This window comes from Epinephelus moara, chromosome 6 (assembly GCF_006386435.1).
Source record: "Epinephelus moara isolate mb chromosome 6, YSFRI_EMoa_1.0, whole genome shotgun sequence".
NCBI lineage: Eukaryota > Metazoa > Chordata > Actinopteri > Perciformes > Serranidae > Epinephelus > Epinephelus moara.
Window position 1 is genome coordinate 19,628,338 of NC_065511.1, and position 25,077 is coordinate 19,653,414.

Here is a 25,077-nt window from a genome sequence, read left to right on the forward strand (position 1 = left end):
AGATGCTTTTAGTAAATGCTAATGTCAGCATGTTAACATGTAGATTGGTTGGAAACCAGTTTTACCAAGTTAAGCAAAAAAATGTATTGGTGCCAATAGATGATAATAAAGGTATCACCAAAGTTATTATTAAACCCAGAGAGGGTGGAAAGAGATGTTGAATGTTACATGACTAAGTTAGCACTTCTATGCTACACTTGGTGCTAGGGCTGTCCCCGACTAAGAATTTTTCCTAGTCAACCAACAGCTGTCATTTAGGGCCATTCGTCGACTAGTCACCTGCATATTTACAATATTAATTAAATTACTAAATTATATATTTTGGGCGGGGCAACACAATGGTTCGAGTTCAAGGTGTGAGAAAGAATAGTATCAGTAACATTGTTAACACTGTGCTACATTACAGAGAAATACAAAACCGTACTAATGAACCTTCATTAATATAGGCCTATATTTTATCTACAAGTGCACGTCACACACTGAGCGAGCCGCCTGTTAATGACGCTGTGGGCTAATGGGCATGTAGCTACTTCCATGTTTCAGATGATACGTCATGTTTGTAGTCGACCAATGAAGATGAGTTTACATATCACCTTGGGTTCGTCCTTCACCTTCTCAAAATGATCCCACACTTTGGATTTCCTAACCGACGTATTATTAACTAGCCTGTGGAATAACCGCAGGTACCAGCCCTGTAAATTAATATGACTCCTGTCTGACTGCTGAGTGTGGCCACTTCCTGTGTCTGTCCTTTCAAATTAAATTCCGACAGTCATATAGGTTTTGATTTATTTTTGACAAGGTGCACACACAGTTTGTTTTTTTGTTTTCTGCAACTAAGCGACCAATGAAATCTTGCCGACTGATGACCATTCTGGTAGACCAACGTTTCGTTATAGGGGGCAGCCCTAGTTGGTACTGAAGGTATACTGAATGTATACTCTCGGTGCTGCTTTTGCGGGGCGTGAATAAAGACTACTTTACAGTAACAGTGTTGCTTCTTGCTCCTTACTTTTATTGTCTTCTATTAATGTCCAGGTGATGTGATAGTTGACTTTTACACTGTGATCTAAAGGCTTTAGCTTCTCTCCTTCTATCATCTTTTTAACCTGTTTTTTTGCTGCTGATTCACTTTAACATCCTGGATATTTCCTTCTGGTGCATACTGTAGATGTTTCTGTCTGCTTCTCTCTAAAATAACTTCTTTGTTTTTTCAAAAGTTAGATAATATTTCTTCAGGGAGTGTTGTTAGTGACAGTTGGCACCATGCTATCTCTGACAGCTGGACTGAGTATCCCAAAGAGGGCGGGGCTTAGTGAAGGGTCAACTGAGGGTCTGTCATTCCTGTCGGTCACCATGAGTTCAACGCCATTTGGCTGTCTTTATATTCCTTTAAAGAGAAGTTATATAGATGTGGGTAACAGCTGATCTTCCTTACACAGCCTCTCCTCAAAACAAGCATCCATTTTGTTATCATGTACGTCTTGGCAAACCAGCTAGACAAATTTGCGCCACCAACTGGACTGGAGGGTGGAGGGAGAGATTTTGTAACTGGAGCCTGTGTGCTTGCTATGCAGACATGGGGATGCAGAAAGTCTGAAGCAACATTTAGTCTTGTTGCTTTTAAAGTCACTTTTGCACAGCCTCTGATATGTCTTTCGTGTCACGCCTTTGTTGGCTCAGTAAACAACATAGCTGCTCCTTGGTAAAACTTTTGATCACCAGTTTCTATGAAACTGAAAGATGTGATGAACTGGAGTAAAAAAAACTCCACAGTGAGAGCAAAAAAATTCCATAACAACAGAGTGTTTTAATGACATTTTCCTTAATTTTTAATAAGAAGGTGTTTGTGATATCATCTTTGTTAAAAAGACAAAAATATGTTCTCCCTTCTCTACACTACATGACAGTTTTGTGCGTATGTCTTGTTCCAGTTTGGTCCACTCTGGCCCTGACCGGGGTTCTCCACATTCTGGCACAGAGCTGTTCTTTGCCACTCGGACTGGCACACGACTCGGCATCGAGACTCACCTGTTCCGGGCTGAGACCACCAAGGATCTGTCGCTGTGGACCAGACACATCGTCAACGGATGTCACGCCTCAGCCGAGATGATCAAAGAAGTCACGACGAGTGAGTAATACGGATACGTAACACATAAACATTTAGATTTAGTAATCCAAAGTTAACACGTAGACAGTAACACACACAAACATGCAGCTGTGGATAGAGTGGAGTGAACAGCTCGGGTCACTGTGCTGGATTCTGTGATGCATCCTCAGACGTGTTCAGGCGCGCTGCAGCAAAACATATCCACAGAGACTTAACTGTCTGCAAGGGTAAGTACTGCCTGAGGTGTTGGAAGCCTAAAATATAGTCTAAATCCAGTGCAGAAAGCAAAATCTATACACACACACACACACACACACACACAGACTCCCACATCCACTCGTACACTGAGATAGGAGAGAGTTTGTGATATAATTTGACAGCCATATGGAAGATGTGGACAAAGCACTTGCTATTTATAGAAAGGAATGCTATTCTAGTGTGTGTGTGTGTGTGTGTGTGTGTGTGTGTGTGTGTGTGTGTGCTTGTGCGCTATTTGGCATTGGGTTTAGGCCGTCCAGGGAATTCCAACAGAATACTCTCTTTCGCTCCTTCAAGGCCTCCCCCTCTCTCCAAGCACAAAATGTCCTGGGAACTAAACATGTCCCCTGGGTCCCCCTCCTCTCTCCATCTACTTTATGATAACACCGTGCCAATTTAAGTTTCACTTCAGACTCCACTCATACGAAACAGGGTGCTTCTAGCAGCAGACGATAGCAGCAAACGGTACACAACATCTTTGTTGTCAGCGTCTCTTAAACTCTCCTAACTCGTGTCTTCGCCCACTGATCCAGGTGTAAATGTGATGCTGTGATTGGTATAACAAGGCTGCATTTAGGCTTGTGGAGCTCAGTTTTAATTTAACACCCCCAAGATGTTTGATAACGATCACATTTTGTGTGTCATGGTAGTTAGCAAGGAAATGTGAATGTTAAAAGGACGCCTTATTTAATCCCATAACAAAACGCTGTCTAGACCAAAACAAGCTGCTCAGTATTGATGCGCTGTAGCTGAAGTCAACAGATAAAGTGAAGGGCCCTGCACACCAGTCGTACACCCACACAGGTGATTTCACTTATTCTGGATGATTATAGCTCTTCACAGGAGTGTGTGGGTTGTGCAGACCGCACTTGATTAACATCTTCCTCATTCTCCTGTTGCTTTGTGAATATTACATCTTTACCATTCTTATTGGAGTCCAGTGACCAGGTTTAATTCTCTTCCCATATTCAACGTGAGCAGAGGTCTGACCAGCTGGGATAAGTTAAAACACCTGTGAGGGTGTGTAGGGCCTTTAAAACCTGCATTAACTGGTTTTGGTTGCTTAGGGGAGCAGATATAGTGCAACATAAGCATTAATTTGGAGTTGTATGTCTGGCCACCTGATGAATGTAATATGTAATGTTCAATATTCATTCTCATTTAATTCTGTTTTCTGCCCACCAACACCTGAGGGAAATATCTGCAGTTTTAGCTGGTAAATGATGTACTATTATTCGCCGTGACTTCGCATCGCCTCAGCTGTTATACTGCGTTAGCATATAGATGCTAAAGAGCTACACTAACATTGCTAACTTTTGGTTCTGGGCAGGTAGGGTAAAGAGGGCCTGTAGATCTTTTTGCCAAAAACATCACTTGCTGTGTCAGAAAACATCATCGATGAGAACCAAAAAGTTACACGCTAAACAATAGACCCTTTTAAAGCCAACATCACAATGTCAGCTGGAGGCAAAACACGACTTGCCACCACAGGGCTGTAGGCTACATAGGAGTCTTAAAAAGTCGTCTTGCTGTGTTAGTAGGTGCCTGAATAGACGGAGTCATGGCTCAAAACCAGCCACCACTGCCCTTCAACAAAAACAAAGACAACTAAGGTTAAATGCATTAAAATAAACGGACTGGACAAAACCGATCATCTAAACTGCTTACATGTGCAGTGCATATTATATCAGGTCAGGGAAAAGGTATTTACTGTTGTAGGGAGGAATAACATTATGTGTATTAAGGGTCATCATGTCCACCTAATCAGCAATTGAGGTATTAAGATATATTGGACATTGATTCCTCCATAACACTTACTTTTTAGCAAAGTAGGTAACGTTAGCTTACAAATGATATATAAATAATTAGCCGAGACCTCTGTCAGGGGGTACTTTTTTTTAAAAAAAATGCACTTTTGCACCTTATTTCCATTCAAAGTACAAAAAATTTCCTAGGTTGAATCAATTTATTTTTTATTGTTAATTAGAAAATGGTCAGCAGGCCAGCTGGCACCCTATGATGGGCCCCAGATGTGGCCTGTGGGACGCAAGTAAAGTATCACTACCATGAACCCATGAAGGTCACTACAAGTGACACTATGTAGTCATTTGATCTAGTGGTAATCATAACAGTTGTTAATAATAACAATACTAAGCTGCTAGCAGCTCTGTGAGACTGTACTTAAGCCTGGTGGTGCTTTAAGCTAAATGTTAACACCAGCATGTTGCCATGCTGACATGACAGTGCTAACATGCTAATGTTTATTAGCTCTAGGCCTAATGTACCATTTTCACCATCTGAGTTTAGGGTGTTAGCACGCTAACATTTGCTCTTTAGCACTAAACACAAAGTGAGGCAGAGGCTGATGGGAATGTCATTAGTTTTGTAGGTATATTGTAATAAACTTATTATATAACTTATTATATTAGTATTGTACCTGTTGAAATTCTGGCTTTTACGACAGTTACAGTAGATAAACAGTTGGGGGTTCACCAAAGTGAATGCAATTCATCCTGATAAAGACATAGATGTCTGTAATAAACTAAATAGTTATTCATCCTACAGTTGTTCAAACATCACTCAAAACTACAAGACGACCTCATGATGGCAAGAACTTAGTCAGAACGTATCCTCTGGGGACTATGAATGTCTGCAGGCTACAAAATGTTGTGATAATATACTCAATAGCTTTTAAGATTTTTCAGTTTCAGTTTTTCAAAGGGGTGAGCTGAGAGACCGACATCACCATCCTTAGTCATACCACTACAATGGCTGACAATATGTGTTTGCTTTGACTATGTACCTAGTGGAATACTGCTTTAGGATACAGGTCTGTGACACAGGCCAAAAGAATGAAGGAAGGATGAGAATGGTTTTGAATCTTTATTACTCACCATTGAATTTCTGTCTGAAATGGATCCCATAACTTTCCTGAAACAGATTGATGTTCGCACCAAGCCCTCGGTTTCTTGTTATGGAAGTAGAAAAGTAATTTACACTTCCCCCGAGAAGGAGTGTGATAATGCATACAAAGTGCATTCACTCATTTTTCAGCAGTTGCCACCTGAGGAGTCGTCGCGCTGACCTTGTCATCTTTTCATCTGTGTTACATTCTGATAAATCATTGTGATGGTTTATTCACTGTCAAGGCTTGTGATAAAGATTTACTCTGAAGATAGATTAACTCTCAATCACTCGACGGGCAGCAGGCCATTCTTAGAGGGACTTTAAAGGGGAAAGTAATTTGTTCAGCTCCGAAATCAAATTTCACAGGCACTTGGCCTGCAGTCATTTCTGTTATTATTATGTCCAAGGTGACTTAAACTTTTCAGAGGTTATATTGACATTTTCAGCAATTAGCAGGATAAGGCACTGCCTATCAGGTAGTCCCAAGGTTTAAACCCTGCTTTTGTCTACGGCATATCTGCCCTCCCTGTTTTCTGTTGCTTGTCTCGCTTCGGTGGAGTCTTAATCAACCTATCAAGAATCAATAATCTGACAAGCCCTGTGCAGTGTTTCATATAAATAGATCTAGCAGATGGAGTTTGCCCAGCTGTGATGGAATTGCAGATTGTAAGTCTTTTGAGCACTTTAAAGAAATGGTTAGAGATTTTTGGAAATACACTAATTTGCTTAGATGAGTTAGATGAGAGGATGATACCTCCTTGTTTGAGTGCTAAATATAAAGTTACAGCCATCTGTTATTTACATTGGCTTATCTTAACTTTCCATAAAGACTGGAAAAATGGCAGATCCTTTTAAAATCTAATATAAAGATATCTTCAGTGATGTACATATATATCCAAAATGACTGGTAATTTGAAAGTTGACCAATGGCTTTGTAGTACTTTAATTATATGACACCCACATATCATATTATAAATGGTTCGTCGATATGTTGGACATTGCAGAAAAGCAATTGTTGATTTCTGACATGGCGAATAACCATTAATCCCAGTCCTTTTTCAGCATGTGGAAATTAAGTTGTAGATATCTGCAATCGTTAAATTACAAGTGAAAGGGGAATTACAGATATCGATAATTAAAGATATCTGTAAATCATTCTTGACTAGTTGAGATGTAATTTCTGCAGGTGAAACATGTAAAAATTGTTTTACAGATATATTAGAGCTATATTAGTGCTTTTACATCTGAGCTGTTTGGTCCTTTTTAATTTAACCCTGGAGCGTTTCGCCAAATAATACGGTTGCTTATGGTGGTGTGAAAGCTGTCAATCTAACCCTGTGAACTGAGACCTCTTGAAAAGGTGGGTCTCTGTGAGTCCCAAGTGGACTCAGGTGCATTTCATTTGTGGTCTGAGAGCAAACGAACCTGATCTTGAAATCTGTGCGTGATCTGTATATGTATGTATATAGCCTATATATGTATTTGGCAACCGTGGTAACATGTATGCACATCAGTGAATGTATTTTCCCTGATTGATGGTCAAAAGCTGTTAAAACTGCTGCGCTTGTATCCAACTCTGTGTTCTTTGTCAGTTCATTAAAGGTCTAGTGTGTAGGATTTAATGGCATCTAGTGGTAGTTATTGGAACTGAAACTTCACCCGTGTGCCAGGCGTGTAGGAGAACTGCAGTGGTGGACGCAAAAACGTGAATGGCCCTACCTTAAGCCAGCGTTTGGTTTGTCTGGTCTAGGCTACTGTTGAAACAACATGGGAGAGGACCCACTTCCTGTGTAGATATACACAGTCCATTCTGAGGTAACAAAAACACAATGAATCTTAAATTTCAGGTGATATACACTAATAAAAACATAGGTATGAATATTATATACCATTTCTACCAACAGATGCCCCTGAATCCTACACACTGGAGCTTTGAGTCCATTAAAAAGTGTGTGTCAGTGATCTGACAGTAGGCTAATAAGTCCTGCATTACATGCACTTGAATTGCAGTGTAATAATACTAAGAATGTTCATAATCAGTCATTTCTTCGTGAGCTCTTTATGACACCAAAGAACATACATATACACATTAGAATTGTTGAAGTGCTTCATTAGCTTCTGACAGTCAGTGGAATTTGATTTCCCCATGTGTTCTGATGGTGCAAAATGAAAACTGCCAGAAGTTTCCATTAAACATTTACCTGTCAGTCACTATGACTGTGTGTTTACTCAGGTACAGGAACCGCACCACTAGTAAATGCAAGATTGAATCATTTGTGCCCTCGGTTCGGACACAATGAACTAAAGTACAGGTTTGAAAACATCCTTAATATTAACTAGTCAAAAATTCGATCCTGACATGTTATTTGTCATTTCCACCAGTGAAAACTAAATTGCTACCAGTCAGCCCCTTTGATTAATTGTTAAAAAGCCTTGCCATACTGGAAACAGCTTGCCTGGCTCTGTCCAGATTTAACAAAATCTGCCTTCCATCACCTTTAAAGCTTGCTAATTAACATGGTAAGTCTTTCTTGTTCAATCTGTAAAAATCAAAGCATGAAAACCACTAGTAATTTGTTCCGTTACAGGTGTTGTGTACACAGTAGCAGTCTTTCTGATGAGCTGTGGCTGCTCCAAAACCCCAGAACAGCTACTGAATGAACCTTATGTTTTCCCAGCTCCTGTGGCCAAGGTCAAGAATAAAGTTCTCACTTTTCAGAGATTCATTACATCATTTTATGACCAGCTTCAGATTTATCTATTTAAAGTCAGTATTCCCACGTCTCCGTCCTGCTGCACACCCACAGCCTTCTCGTTAATGTTGTTGTCAAAGGTGACAGCTGTAAAATTGTCTTGGAGGGCGACTGGGTCTCCTTAATGAACAGGTAAACAGCTTAATGATTCGGAGCACTTAAAAAAGCACTTTTACCTCAGTGGTTGTGGGAAATTAACCTAGTAACCTGCTGTGACACTCGGACATTCAGCGCAGTGGGACGTAGGTTGAAGATATAAAGTACCATACCTGCTGTTAATGTCATTGACAAGTTTAAAACTAATGACAGAGATTCTGTACCGTAATAACCTTTTAGCGTTAGCGCTTGTCGTCATGGTAACGGAGTTAGTGTCTCCCTCCGCTCTCGCTGCCTCTCTCTTTCCCTCATTCATTCAGTTCTCCCCTCTGTGTCTGTGTTATCACTCTGCCCCTCCTTCTGTCTTTTCCACTCACCGTCAGGCAGAAAGAAGGGCTTTTGTTGCAGCCTGAAAAGCCCCTCTGTGTGTGTATATTTGTGTGTGTGTGTGTGTGTGTGTGTGTGTGTGCGTGTTGTTGCGTATGTGCGTGTGCATTCTGGTGGGAAACCCTTCGTGCCCCATGGATCAAGGCTCTCAGGTGGAAGAGTAGAATTTCACGTCTAATTTTCACTCCTGAACACGACAATGAGTCGGCTGTCTTTGCCCCATTTACAACTCTGTTATGCCATTAGGGAGACGTTTGTCCTGCCAGATTGTTTATACATCATTAGAATAATATTACACGTTATGAGGCTCATTTTTCATCATGAATGGGATGTCTTCAGGGTTCTGGGGATATTACACCGTATATTTGACTGCATGTGTGCGCCTCGTTTTTCTATTTGATTCACAGTGTCCTCCTTATCAGCATTACTTCTTGATGTTGTAATCAACACACCTCTGTTGTTTTAGTGTGTTTCACAGTTGATAAGGAGGGAGGAAATTACTGTTATTGTCCCGCTCCTCTCCTGACACACACAAAAAGAGTCTAAAACCCACACTAACACTTTCCACTGAAGGTGCCAACAGCTCACCTGATTAGTGTCTTTTGGAGCCAACATTGCTTCTGTGGTAATGCTTTCAAAGATTATGTAGAATACTGTCTGTTACATTCAGTGGTGGAATGTAGCTAAATACATTTACTCAAGCACTGTACTAGACCAGCTTTCCACTCTGCCTTGGAGTGTAACAGATACAAGTGCTTTTGATTTCAGACGTGGTAGGACAGCAAGTCAAAACAACCAGCTCTGATCAAGTACACCCCGGCCTTTAATCCCCCCTCAACAAACAGATGCATGGATCACAATTGAAATCACAATCCGGTGTGTTGCCAAGTAGGCTTTCACATACAAGGAATTTGCTTGGGGGCATTGGTGCATAACATAAACATAGTGAGAGAAAATGAAACTAAAAAATAAAAGCAAGGGTTGTAAAAAATCAAGAAATATAAATATAGAATAGAATAAAGTTTAAATAAAAAATAGCAAATAATATAATTAAAGAATATGCACAATATATCAGAATAAAAATGAAAGAGCTGTGCATCTGGCTTAAAGCCCCGAAGGCAAACTTCTCCCAACAGCCACAAAACATGTATAATGTCACTGACAAAACTATTGCGTTTTGCTAGTGACCCATCCATCCATCCATCCATCCATCCATCCATCCATCCATTTTCAACCACTTATCCAAAGTCGGTTCACGGGGGCAGCAGGCCAAGCAAAGCAATTCAGACATCCCTCTCCCCATTAACGCTTTCCAGCTCTTCCTGGGGGACCCTGAGGTGTTCCCAGGCCCGGCGCGATATGTAATCCCTCCAGTGTGCTCTGGGTATGCCCCGGGGCCTCCTACTGGTTGGACATGCCCTGAACACCTCTAACGGGAGGCGCCCAGGAGGCATCCTGATCAGATGCCTGAACCACCTCAACTGACCCCTTTCAACGCAAAGAAGCAGCGGCTCTACTCCGAGCTCCCTCTGGATGTCTGAGCTCCTTACCCTATCTCTAAGGCTGAGCCCAGCCACCCTTCAGAGGAAACTCATTTCAGCTGCTTGTATCCATGACCTCATTCTTTTGGTCTGTACCCAGAGCTCATGACCATAGGTGAGGGTTGGGACGTAGATGGACCAGTAAATGGAAAGCTTCGCCTTCTGGCTCAACTCTCTCTTCACCATGATGTTCCTGCACCACTGCAGACACTGCGCCAAACTGCCAATCTATCTCATGCTCCATTCTACCATTCTTGAACAAGACCTAAGATACTTGAACTCCCTCACTTGGGGCAGTAGCTCACTCCCAGCCCGGAGGGTGCAATCCCATTATTAGCTTTAGCACGTTTACACCGCAAGAAGTTAGCTGAGTGAGATGCCCAGCCAGGCAGGTATGTTGTGTTTTATCTCGTAACAGCATTGTTTATGTGTGGCCTATGCTTCGTCCCATATTTTCCCTGAAATATTTCCAAACTGCTGATTAGTCCCAAGTAAATAACATCATCCTCATCATCTTTCTCTTGGCTGTTTCCCATCATCCGCCTGGTGCTCTTTGATGGTGACGGAGAACTTCAAAATAAAGGCTTAATCAAAAGACGATGATATGGATAGATATTTGCATTTTGCATAGATGATAGTGGATTGTTGATCACTGAATCGATGTATTGATCCAGATCTCCTAGCATGAATATGATTGGATGTTAGTCAGCTGGTAGTCGAGCAGCTGATGACTTCACTGCTCTGCCTGAATTGAAGCTTTGCTCCACTTATTATTTATGCAACTGTCTTCGCCATCAGTTAACATTATGAATAAATGTGCAGTTTAATCAGTGGACCTGTAATTTTGGCTCTGACTCTATGCTGATGGTCTCTTGTTGCTTTGTAAACTTCCATATTAAAGTACTAATTGCACCTTTATTTTACAGCTCGCAGCTGCTGCTAATTAGCAGTCAGACTAATATGACCCACCTTTGTGGCAGTGTTTGTGATTGTGAATGAGTTATTTCAGAGTGACAGTACTTTTAATTATTTTTTGTATAGAAAATTATGTAAGGTTTCCATTTGGGGTTAAAATGTGCTAAACAGGAGATGCCAAACAATCTATACGATAACAGAAAATCAGAATCAATTCAGCGTGCCTTTCTGGGACTTGATTACATTATCGTGCAGTACAATCCATCCATCTGCTACTCCCGCAGGGTGAATTAAACTCACAAGAATTATTTGCCTTTGACCAATCTGGTGTGTGTATGTGTGTGTTACTGTGTACATATTTGCCAACCTTGGCTTCATAATCGCCTTTCGCTAAAGAGCCGAACAAGGAAGGGATTTAGGTGTGTATGTGATGATTAGTGTGGTTTGACTGACAACGCGGTTAAGTAGTCAGAGGATCGGCCTGTTGACAGTTGGACAAAAGAACCCAACGCAGGCCACAGAGAGCATACATATATGTAAACACACATGCACAGATATTCTACAGCCCTCAGAGAGAAGATACACTCGTATATGCATCTCCTTGTCTCTCTTATATCTGCAAGGCAGAAAATATACTCCTTCTCCTCACTAGCTTAGAGGCATTACACATACGCTTCTGTCATATGTAAACATGTGCAAACACACACGCCCCTCCCTGTACATGCGATACACACACAACCTGCTCAGGCTGTCAGCAAACAATAAGAAAGGAAGGAAAGATAACAACTCTCTTTTCGCTCACCGTCTCATTTTGTAGCACAAACACGCCGCTCGATAGATCAGATGTCGTCAAGAGAGAGGAGCTTATTCTGTAAATGAAGTTTTCAGCATGCAGGGGGGGAACTCTGCTGTCAAGGCACTGAAAAATAAGACTAAATGCGGCAAGATCACACTGTGTGGAGACGCGACAGGTTTGTCATTAAAGCAGAAGAAAGTGATGCGTAAATTGGGAGAGCAGATAAAGATAGCACACTCTTTCAGCTGGACGCATGCTGTGTGGAGAGAGGGGAGAGAGTGGGGAAGAAAGCGATGAGAATGTGGAACAGATACATTTAACTGAGCCTTCAGCGGCTCTGTCTCCACATGAAGGGAGAAGTCTGTCACTGAAATGTGGTAAATTGTGTTGTAAAAGACACGGGACACATGAGTTAGAACGGAGTGGGAATTTGACAACAAGACAGAACTGTACATTTTAATAAGAAGAGCCTGAATCTACACTCAGGTGTCAGTTTATTGAGTTCACCACGCTAAAACTAATGCTGTGCAAGAGGTGTCTCTAATATTTAGTCTCACTGATATAAATGGGGAGGAAGAGATATTAGAAATACCTCTTAGTAAAACAGTAATTTGCTATTGCACATATCACTAAAAAAGTTGAATTAACTTAGTTTAACAACTTTATAAACATTATATCACCAAAACATTATAATGTGAACGTTACATTCTACATTATTGTAATAAACATTATACTGTTTATGAAGAACAGATGTGTTGTTTTATCATTAGTTTTACCTCAGTGAACCTAATAAACTTGCAACTGTGAGAGAAAATTCCTTCTGAGCTGCAGGGACATAAGAGTGTCATCATAATTACAGTAATTTGTAATAAATCGATGATTTAAGTATTTTCTACAGTGGAAGGAAAATGTAGTACAGTAAACTTATAATATGGCTGGCCAGAAATTCATTTAGTTAATTTATTCAACATTTATTTATTCACTTTCAGAGGAAATGTATCACATTACGTTATTGTTTTTACAGAATTCTGTGTTTTCTGTGCATATACTGTATGTATGTGTACATTATATTATGCAAGGGTTTAGGGTTTTTCAACATGGTGGGAGACACCTATTAAAGCAAAAAAAAAAACCCAACAACAAAAAAAACAGCAGAATTTGAAAGTACTTCCTCCCTCTTCCAACAGCAGCGCTGGGTCTGACCTGTGTCTAACCTGTGTCTAACCTGTGTAATTGCAGACACAGAACGTTTGCTGATTTGGCGGGGAGCCGGGCTGTCTGGTCCCCCCTGAGCTGGCGTTTGTGCTGGCTGGATTGGGGTCGCTGCTGCTGCTGACTGTGGGTCAAGCTGCTGCATGCTCTCCTCCCAGTGAGGTGTTCTGTAACGGCGGGGAGTGAGGCAGGGGATACGCTGTGATTGGAGGCTTTAGCTAATATTAGCTACATACTGTGAACTTGAAGTTATGGCTTTAGCTCCGGTTGTCAGACGGGTAGTCTGTTACCAACATTTTCTGTCTATCTCTGAAACGCTTTGCTGATACTGACACGTGTATTGTTTCATTTATTGTCAGACTTTCCTTTAGACTCTCTTTTTTGGGGTTGCTTTGCTGTGTGCTGGAGTAGCAACTTTCTCAGCAGGATTCTCCAGCATTGGATCAGGCTTTCACCAAAGAGATCTGCATTTGTAGAACAGCCTATAGGAACACCTCTCACTGAAATGATCTGTGATTGGCCATAGTCTCTATCATGACTTAGATTTTCTAAAGCAGTGGTTCTCAAATGGTCTCAATCCAGATATGCTGTGGGTTTTTGTGATAACCACACATTATTATAGCAATATTCAACTGGGCCTATACAAAAAGCTCTGAATGAATGTTTAATGGACTGTATCAGTATGTTGTGCACTAGGCTTGTCACGATACCAGAATTTCAGTAGTCGATACCGATACCAGTGAATTTCCACGATTCTCGATACTCATTCGATACCACGATAAAAATCAAAAAACAGAACTCATGTATTTCTAAATTCACTACTTTATTAAAACTGTTTCAAACTTTGAATTTACGGATATGGTGACAGACAATTAGTCCAATAATAATTGCTTAAAACGCAACGTTAAGTAACGTTAAAGCAGTATCGTTAACGTCACATAACGTTAGCCATCTGTTACAGGGTAAGTTATAACGTAAGGTAGCGAGTACTAGTAGCCGCCCCTATAAACGTACTAAGCTGGCTCTCAAACCCAAATAATGTAACGTATATTTCAGGGTAAGTATAACATAACACAAGTGATGGTAAATTGAAACTCATTCACCATGAATTCTTTAAACAAGCCAGGGTGTCTGTCTTTTGAGTGTTTAGCCAGGTTTGAAGTGTTTCCTCCTTTGGTCTGGAAACTTCGGAGGCACCGTTTGCACTCTGGTCTTTGCAAGTTTATAATTACTCCGCTTTCATCTGCCTCAAATGCAAAATGTCTCCACACACGACTCCTACTACCTGACTTTTCGACAAGCCGAGGTGTTGTGGCTCCAGCAGCACTTGTAGAAGCCATTGTTTCTAGCAGAGACGATGGAGAACAGGCGTTCTTCTTCTTCTTCTTCAGTGCTCGTCCTCGGCACAGACTGACGCGCGTATATTGCCCCCCTGAGTTCCAACAGGAATCGACACAGCCCGCTGAGGGCAAAGTTGTATCCGGTACTTACGGTACCGAAAAAGAAAAAAAAACAGGTACCGACGTATTTTTTCCGTGCTGGCATCGACTTGGTACTGAAGTATCGGTTCTCATGACAACCCTATTGTGCACACTCATTTCCTAATGAAGAGGCAAACTCTAGCTAAAACAAATTAATTTAGTTGTATACCCCAGGTTTAATGAAGGCATGGCAAAAAGGGGAGGGGTTTAAAGATGTGATTGAGCCAGCCCGGTGTCAGTGGGCAGATCTACCTGTTTTATGGGCCGATCAGACAAAACAACAACAACAAAAAAAACGGTCCACCAGGAGAGTGTCTGGTCTGCCAGATGGTCAGTCCAGCCCTGCATGTAACATAATGCATTAATCATATCGAGTGACCCTGCCCTTCTAATACAGGCCAGTACTTGGCACTGAAGTCATAAGACATCAGGAAACGTATGTCATCCCTAAAAGTAAGGAGTAGAGACAGTTATTCAAGGATATGCATTTATGAAGTCCACAATATGCATTTAAAGTCATACTGCTACTTACATACATAAAAGTCTGTGATTCAGTCTAATTTTCACCTCATTGTAATGACTTATTAGTTATACTTACTTATAATGCATTAGGCGTCTGAAATTCTGATGTGCTCTTTAACTGATATTTTTCTCATCCACTCATTGTTAATACAGGGACAATGAAAAATGGAAGGATTTGTTCATGAGTTTTTTTTATTAGCTAACAATTAAGGATTAAAATATTCTATCTATTTATCTTCCAGGTTGTCTATACCAGAATCAAGAGTGCCGGCTGGTGATCCACTATGAACAGGGCTTCTCTGTGCTGACTGACCCCAGATTGGGAGACGGGGAGAGCTGGGAGGAGAGAGGCGCTCAGACACCCACCAGGCCCCGAGTGCTCCTTTCCTACCCCTACGAAAAACTAAAGATGTCCTCAGACGACGGAGTTCGCATGCTCTTCCTTGACTTTGGAGGGAAAGAGGGGGAGATTGTGAGTGTTTCATTTTTCAAAGTGTTTTGTTCCGACACAAAGAAATGTGACAAGATGTGCTCTGATAGGAACTCTGTTGTCCTTCGTGTTCATGGTCCACTGAAACTCTGTTTTGTTCTGCATATAAATAGTCAAACACACAGCTAGAAAACCATCACGGAAGAGGCTGATTTGCCATTTCTTGCCCCAGTAGTTGCTTCAATAGACAAGAATGCAAAGCTGCATTTTGCAAATGTGTTACCAGATTGTTACTTTTTTTTAAATTGAGTTCAAACAAATCTAGACTAACACGTAATTTGTTTGAATTTGAACCCACGTAGCCTCATCCAAAACTACACTGTAATTAAAACAGACATGTTTCCATCATTCATGGTCTATTTGGCCATATCCAAAATGCTTCCACACATTACCTGTTAGATTATCACCCTTTTAGCATGGCTAGCTAGTTTTCTTTATTTGCTTTAGTCTAGTAAGGAGGACAGCCTAATTTACTGACAGAGAAACAGGGTGCAACTGGTCAGACGGATGGTGCATTTTGGGAACAACCCCTGCTGGAGTATAAGGCTTATAGTCTCAGAATTTTTGATTTGAACATATTTTACAGATGGATATTTATTTTTTTGCCCAGCCTGGTCGCCAGAAGAATGTTCAGGGTGTACATTTCTGCAAATCAGGAATACGTTACATTTGCACGTATCATACCAGCATTTCTAAAGTGATGTAATATGTTTGAGGGGTATGTACTGTATTTTGTCACACCTTCATTGCAATATACAAGATGACTTTGTGATATGGAGATGGAGGGGATGGTGGATGGCATGTCTCCCTGGTGAGACGCCTGCCAAGCTGCAGACCACTGTCCCAGACAAACAAACAACAACACTGTCATTAATCACGTTTGAGCCACCAAACTTGGGTGTTTTTTTGGGGTTTTTTTAGATATTTGGGGGACTATTTGCCTTTATTCTATAGGACAGCTATAGTGTTAGGGGAGAAGAGAGAGGGGGAATGACATGCAACAAATGGCTGTTTTAAGCCAAACATGATCTTATCCAGCCATAACCAGCTGTTTTTTGCACATACGTAAGCGCACCTTCACCACATTGTTGTTGAGAAACATAAAACTTCAACATATCTGCTACATAATAACGTACATATGTATCTGTGGTTTGCAGAAATGTTCAATGCAAACATTTGTTATAGTGATTGGGTTCGTTGCAAAATTTATACTTTGAATTTTGAATTAAAAGCTTTTTAATCTTCTCCAACCTACAAGACAAAACATTTTGTACTAATTGTAATAATTATACTCAGTAATATCCCGTTCCAAGTGAAGCTGTGTTAAATGTACTTCTTTAAGCCTAAATATTAATATTAGTAATAACTGTGCTTTTTAGTTTTTGCTTTTCAAGTCACACTGTTAGAAAAGAAAATGAAACATCAAGCTTACTCAGCTGTGGTCGTGTACAACTCAGTACAATAAATAGAACAAGTTCATACCCACTCTCAGGGGTTTTCAGGAGGCCTTCTGGGAAATGAAGCCAAACACAAACAGGAGCACAAGTACACGAGACAGGCAGAGGGAAAGTGGTACAGCAGAAAGTAAATTACAGCACTTCATCATAAAACAACTCCTGAAATAAAAGGAACTTCACACATACGCAGGTCTTACCAGGTAGGAGTGCTGGAGAGGAGAGTTTTCTTTAAAAATAGCCTGCCACTTACTGTAAGAGTTTTAATCTGTTTACACCGCTCACTCAACAGCTCTCTGTATGAACGTCCAGGTGTTTCAGGGGCCACTATCAGAAGTTATCGATGTGTGTACCTGAAAACAACCAAGTACTACCAGTCTCACTACCCAGGGTATTTGAAAAGTTTTTAGCTTCTTGGAAATGATTTGACAATACTGATATGAATATTAATGTTGGTATCAGGAGGATTAGCTCTAGTAGCCCCCTCCCTTAGCACCAACTGTTTTACCCAAAATCACAACACTGATGTTTCATCATTCATAAAGCCACAGCACTGTGAGTTACCGTGTGCTGGAAAATAAAGTGACAGTGAAAACTAAAATATTTACTCTCTAGGCTTATGGGAATTACAAATTGGAAACTGAGTGGTTTTGTATCGATGCCTCGTACTCTCTGTACAACAGTCCACGCACAGCTCCGTATAAAACTTCTGTCAGATACACTCGTGTTTCACGGCTCAGATTATGCTGAAGGCAAATAAGCAAAGACTTTAGAGCTTTGATTCAAAACCCTCTGTTGGCTAACTTAGCAGAACAGATTTTAGTGTCTGTAGCATTTCTGAATCCCAACACAGTCATAGACGAGGCTTTATAAAAATCCCAAGGCACTTGTGGATGTGGCTGATGGCTCATTAACTAACATTTGAAAGTGGAATCAGCTGGGCTTTTTTTTTCAAAGTGTTGACTATACTGTCATTAGTTGGCAGGGACTATGTATGTCTAATTTTGTCACAGTAATTGACAGTTCAACTCCCTCGTACAGAAAATGTGTTATAGAGCTTGGATCAAGCCAAACCATTGATTGTGGATTTGAAAACAAACATTATATACACGTCCCCACTGTGATTGATCAGCAAGGCAAAAAAAAATAAAAATAAGACTAAGAGTCAGTGCTGTAGCTGAGGCACAGTGGTGTTTGTGCTGGATGCTAACTAAATGCCTGAGTTGGCATGCGTATAATGACAATGCTGCAACATACTGTTGTTTAGCAATTACGGTGTTTACTATTTTCACAATCATAGTTTAGCATGTTGGTATGCTAATATTTGCTCATTACCACTAAATATAAAGTACAACTGAGGTTGACACTATTGCCATTTTAGCAAGTATTTGGCTGTAAACCAAAGTATGCTGTTGGACGAATTTAAATTTAAAGGATGAAAAGTTGAGAGATCACCAAAGTTCATTCTGAGGGTTTTATTATGGTAATCCACCCAGTAGTTGTCAATACATTTCACTTGATATCTGTTAGGCACTGTACGTTATTTATCAGAGGGGGGTGACCAGTGGTCTTTACCCGGAGCCTCCCTGAGTGACTGAGGGGGGAAGCATGACCCTCCCTTCAACATAAATAACCAGATTTTTGTAACTTCCCACCAAATGTACATATGGAGCTAAACATCAAACAGCACAGAGGGAGTTATCGCCAAAACAAACAGCTAATCACTTAAGCAAAATTCGAATCATCACATCACATCATCACACAAGCTGTTTGTGCACTTCAACAGAATATGGGTGCAGGATAGCCACACGCAAAACCAACAAAATTTAACAAGCCTACACACCCACACAAACACACACACACACACACACACACACACATACACACACATATCACACCATGCAGACAGTCAGCAATAGCAACATAATGACCATTTTTCTCAAATAAACTGAAATGTACATGAGAGTGGCAGCAGCAGCTAGAATATCAGTTACTTGGGACATCGGCTGTTATTTGATTATAAAACTTACCCTGTGAAGATCAGAAGTTAAAAGTTAAAAACGAAATCATGAAGTTGGAAAAAAAGCCTTTTTCATCCATACAGAAGCGCAGAACTTAATGTTTGATACAGGATGTGGTTAGTACAAATGGTTTCTCTTCATATTTTCAGTGTGACATAGAATGAAGTGATTTTGATGGAAGTGCTTGTCACACATTTTGCGTTCAAAGAAATTTACAGGTCTGACGATAATTTTTGTTTTCATCAGGGCTGCCCCCTAATAGTCGACCAAATGTTAGTCGACCAGAAAGGTCATTAGTTGGCGAGATTTCATTGGTCACTTTCTTACAGGAAAAAAAAGAACTATTAGGAATGTATGATGAAACTATTAGGAGCTGTGCCTTGTCAAAATAAATCAAAACCTATATGACTGGACCATGTGGGAATTTAATTTGAAAGGACAGATACAGGAAGTGGCCATGCTCAGCAGTCACACAGGAGTCACGTTAATTTACAGGGCTGGTACCTGCGGTTATTACACAGGCTAGTTAATAACATGTTGGGCAGGAAAGTGTGGGATCGTTTTGAGAAGGTGAAGGACAAACCCAAGGTGATATGTAAACGCCGCGGGCAAACATCTGCCTATCATTTGTTGTACTGTTCAAACGCACTTGCAGGGTTTAGGGTTCTGAGAGTATTTAAAATAAATACAAAATTTGCCTGTTTAAAGTTGAATGTCCCTCCCCTAAGCCAAATAAAAAACCATAACCCCCTCTCCAGTGCTTAAAAAATTATTTGAAGTGCCTCCCCCGCTTTGCACAACCTCCTCCCTTCTCATAAATAACGAACAGTCCCTTTGCTGAACCATAAATTTCAGCCAGCTGGTGGTGTTTTGGAGGAAAAGTCAGGAGATCACCAAGCCCAGTACAGTTCATCATCTCTGAACTATGAACGTTTGTACAAAATCTTGTGCAAATCCATCAAGTAGATATTGAGATATTTCACTAAACAAAAACTTTGACCTGCTGGTGATGCTAAATCAAAAGTCTGGGGATCGCAAAGGTCATTAGGATTCATCTTTGGGCCACCATGGACATCTGTACCAAACTTCGAGGCAATCCATCCAATAGTGGGAATACTTCAGTGTCGGACTAACAGACAGAGCGACTGACATTGGCACTACCAAAGCCACACTAAAAAACTTCCAACATCCTGAAAATCCGACTCTGTGGACACCCAAGACTTTTGTGGATCAGCACTGGTGTGTAGGTTTACTCATATTTCATTGCACTGGGTTTGCTGGGGATGAGGTAGCCTCTTAAACCTCCTCAGTGTTCAATATGACCGACTAAACAGTAGTCTAAGTGTGAATTTATAGGTTCAATGTCCCTATAGGCCTAAGGAACAGGATATGAGTCACAGTACCTCTGTTGATTCAGGCTATGAACAGAGCTTTGTTCACAGTGATGATGTTTGTGTGTGCTTAGCTCCAGCTAGGTCTGTCTAATCCTTGCCTCATGGGGAACTGTTGTCTGTGTAGTTAGTTTTGAATCTACTTTTATGATTTCATGTGCTTTACAGACTTTTTCTTTTCCCTCCCCTGCCTCTTCTCCTTTCTGTCATCCCTCCTGCTTTTATGAATCCTCACATCTTTTAATCATATTCTCTCCTCTTTACCCCTGTCATGTTTTGCATTATTCTGTCTCGTTCAACTTTTTAATTCTGTGGTTTTCTGCTTCCTCCTCCAGCAATTGGACCTCCATTCGTGCCCGAAGCCAATCGTCTTCATCCTCCACTCCTTCCTCTCTGCAAAGATCTCCCGCCTGGGTCTGGTGGCCTGACCTCTCTGAAAGGACATTTCATCTCCTTTGAAAACAGAAATCCAGCTTGTTTTTACACTTCTCTGCAGCCCGCATGCAGTAGTACATCACGTCAAACTCCTTTAGTCGGGGACCCAAGCTGAGTGAATGTAGCCTCTATCTGGAAATTGACCTTTTTGGGTCTTCAAGTTAAAGAAACACTGGAGAAACCATTTGAGGTTGGTTTTGCTTTGAGTGATGATGATGATGATGAAAGATTTTGGGGGGCGGGGGGTGATGAACCCTTCCTTTAAGGGCTGCATGGGCTGAAGTGTTGATTGAAGAACCACAGAAGTAAAACAGGACTGGGCTAGAAGCAGAGAGATGACATTCGGACAGAGGAAGACAGATTGGGCATTGCTGTCACATCTGTGATTGGAAGGACTGGACACATGCAGCGTGGATGAGAAGAATTCACTTTTAATTCAATCAAAATGTAATGGCAAACTGCCTTCCATTTACCAATTATATAATTTATTCACCATTAGCTCTGAAAGGACATTCTGAATTTCACTCAGTCATTTTTCTTCACCAAACACTTGACACACTGTGGAAAAACTTCATGCATTTGTCTTTGTTAGCGTCCCCTGAAATGTCTTGTTAGTGGTGTCAGCATTCATCATTGGAACTCTGCGGGCACAATCACCCGCACAATTACCCAAAACATGACAGCTGACTCAAATTCAAAATGTCACAGTATTCTTTTAACAAGTTGCATGCTGTGACTGTGCGGTGGTCAAGGTATTTCAGTGTTTGACTGATCTGACAGTGATCTGAAGTCAGTTCTGATGCTTTCAAATATCAAAAAACATTGGCTTCAGTCACGATGAATTACAATATACTCAAGCATTCAGATTTCATTAATCACTTGTTTAAATCCCTGGTGCTGTTAGTCATTCAAAACCAGAAAAAAACAATATCCAACTCATGAACAACCCGAGCTTAATAGCTTGCAGCTGTGCAAGTCCTATGGGCAATTTTATACCATGTCCATTAAAAGTTCTTGTTTTTGCCAGGCTCAGGTTGTTATTAGAAGTGTCTGACAACATTATGGAAAAGACCCTACCGAGAAATGTAATGTTTTTCCTTACATTTCACTGATCTGGTCTGTTTGTTAGTGTGTGTAACCAAGTCTTGCTCAAGGAGAAGTCTCATTCTGAAATCACACAGACTTTTTCACATCGTTCAGATCAGCAAAATATGATGAACTCTTCCTGGCAGTCCCCTCTCTCTAACTCTTGCTAACGTATCCACCGTTGCTTTTCCTGCAAGAAGTCACCTCTCCTGAGATTTCAGAATGAGACCTCTCCTCGAGCAAGACTTGGTCACAATAACAAACAGACCAGTGAAAGGTAAAGGGCAAAGGTAAAAAATATTGAAGTTCGCCTTTCATTGAGGAGTTTCAGAAATGCTAGTGGGAAGATTTTGTTACTTGTGGACAGGCTGGCTGTTTCCCATGTTGGGCTAAGCTAACTAGCCTCGGACTATAGCCCCATATATTTAACGGATAGACATGAGAGTGGTAGCATATATATCTTCTCATCCAACTCTCAGCAAAACAGTGAATGAGCGTACTTCCCCAAACTGTTAAACTGTTCTCCAAAGGGTCTGCAGTCTGATCAGACATGATGATACTGTTCGCTCCCAGTGGAAAAGGAACTGTTCATGATTATAAGCCGGATTTACTAGCTGAAATCCTTTGATACTCTTGTTGGAACTGATCCTGTTTTCCTGGTTATCTGACAACAGCAAACTTCTCTCTTGAGTACTTCTAATATTCACATTTCGAAAACTGAAACTCAATCAAACGGTGCCACAATCACCTCATCAAGTATCATTTGTCTTTCATTAAAGCAAGGTAGCCATGATTGGAGTCTTCAATCCTGCTTTAGTCCCGCAGCAGCCATGGCAGTGCGTGTGTGTCTGTGTGTGTTTGAAGGTGCGTTGGTGCAGCCTGTATATGGGGACATTTCACTGGTATTGGCACTGACCTTATGAGGACACCACTGACTTGTGAGGACATTGCCCATGTCCTCACAATTCAAACACTGTAGAAGCACTCGTAAGAAGTCGTAACAAGCGCCCTCACGCTTTTTCTTGGTATGTCCCCATATGTGTGTGTGTGTACTGCGCTGTCTCTGCCATGGCTGGCTGCCAGGTCTTTCCTCGTGCCTTCAGATGACTGAGAAGAAGACATTTGAATTTTGAATGCGACAATGTGACTCCTATTATGGCTACTTTACTTTTGCTTATAAGTGCAGAAACCAGCAGTGATTTTGTCTTTGCTTTCTTCTTCATATCAGTCACACATTTCCTGTGATCATTCACACCAATGATTGTATATATAGATGGACAAAGCATCTCCACTTCCTCCAATATTGCAAAAATGAGGTATGGAGTATGGCTGCTGTCATCTTGCACTGGTGACATCATTGGAGCCAGAGTCTGCCCAGTAGCGATGTCTGCAATGTCGAGGTCCCACCCACACACCTTTCTGACCAGTCAATCATGACACCACACCCCATGGCACCCCTAGCATGAAGAGCTATCTAAAATGACAGAAACCATGTTTAGGAAAAATTAATTTGACATATTTTTAGTTGGGCCCATCTCCATCCGCTAAGGGGTGGGGTTTCTGATCTGTAATGCAGCCAGCCAACAGGGAGCAATCGAGGTATTTTGGCTTCACTTTGGAGGAGCTCGTCCATCTTTATATACAGTCTATGATTCACACACACACTGTGAAGAGTGATTTACACATTGTAATCCCACCACTCTCTAGAAGAAATATCATCTGTTTTTTTGAAACGTAAAGATAGTGGCAGCATTGTAACACTTTTGTTCAGCCAAGAAGCCAGCACTTACTGATAACCTCAAGTGGAGAGAAGCTCTTTGAGTAAAGGCTGCTTTGATATGTAGAATACTCCGATGCCTTTGGCAGCTACTGTACTGTCACTCAGAATGATGAAGCCTAGTTTTTAACTGAAACGGTGCACATAAATCATGTATTTAACAAAAGCGACACGATGAGTTTGTTTTTTATTGTCTTCACTTGTCGTTTATTCATTTCTCATCAACAGAGGAAGCCCGGAAAAAAACGTGGGCTTTGGAGAGTTTAAATTTCACTTCAATCATATTAAAATGTAAATTACATCTGCAATTTGTTTGCTAATGATGCTGGTTCTTAGTAGTCGGATATTAGACTATTCCCTTCTTCCATATTCAGAACTGAAATGAACCCTGCTGTAAACACACATTCTCTGCAGTGCAGTATTTTATCTTGAGGACAGTTAGGATGAGAGGTGGTGTACTAATTTACTGAGTATTAGTGACAGGTTAGTTTGATTTGGGAAGTGTTTTATTGATCAGCTCAGCAGGAAGGATTCATGTGTCTTTAGCCAAAGAGCTTGGAAGTTATTGAGCTGTAGGCAGCACTTAACACAATCGTAACTCTTTGACATTGTTTACTTGGCTCCTAGGTAATGAGCTGGCATCCTTTCTCTTTTCCTCACACACAAACACACAGACACACACACACACACACACACACACACACACATAAGCAGATGGATGGACACATTCATGTAATTGAGGGTAAAGAGTTTAGACCTCAAGCACAGCAATAACTCTTGACATTGCTGACTAGTTGACATTGTTTTCTAGACCTCTTTGTATTTATCACCATTTCCCCTCTGCTCGGATCATTATTGGATCAACTCAGACTCTCAGTGGGGCACTAAACGTCTGCAGATAGCGATTGTTGCATCATGTGAAAGAAAAACACAAGAACTCTCTACAGGTCATCTTCCCCGCTGAGACAGACAGAAAGATGTGTTTGAGCCAATCTAGGAACTAAAAAAACACACACAAAGTGAGAAATTTTAACACACAAGCATGCACGCTCACTAATAGCCTGTGTTCTCATTGTTGAGAGAGAGAGAGTAAGAATGACAGAAGGCCGTATTGACTTAGACTGTCCGCTTTTCATTTTGAGGGGCTGGAACAGAGCCAGATCAATTAGCAATCAGCCATAAACTTTGTGTGTGTGAGAGACAGTGTGTGTGTGTTTGTGCTAATAAATGTCCAGAGTGATGTTCATGTGCACACAGTGGATACTTCAATGAAGTGCAAATACATTCCGCTAAGGTTTTTGTTTGTTTGTTTGTTTGTGTGTGAAAAGCAGCTCTGAATGAAAAGCTTTTTTCTTGGCTCAGTCTCTTGTTGCATTCCTCAGCTGTGGCAGGTCCTCACAGGTTCTTAACTGCTTCTGTGTGCGTGTGTGCGTGTGTGTGTGTGT

General features: G+C 41.0%; 1 protein-coding gene across 1 annotated transcript in view; it reads left to right on the plus strand.

Moving 5' to 3' along the window:
• Nucleotides 1-23,874, plus strand: part of sntb1 (syntrophin, basic 1) — a 59,394-nt gene extending 35,520 nt beyond the window's left edge. The window contains exons 6-8 of the mRNA XM_050046902.1: nt 1,935-2,131; nt 15,221-15,450; nt 20,670-23,874. Of these exons, the coding sequence (XP_049902859.1) occupies nt 1,935-2,131; nt 15,221-15,450; nt 20,670-20,762 (520 nt within the window). The 3' untranslated portion in view covers nt 20,763-23,874. The remainder of the gene's footprint in view (nt 1-1,934; nt 2,132-15,220; nt 15,451-20,669) is intronic.
• The last annotated feature ends 1,203 nt before the right edge of the window (nt 23,875-25,077 follow it).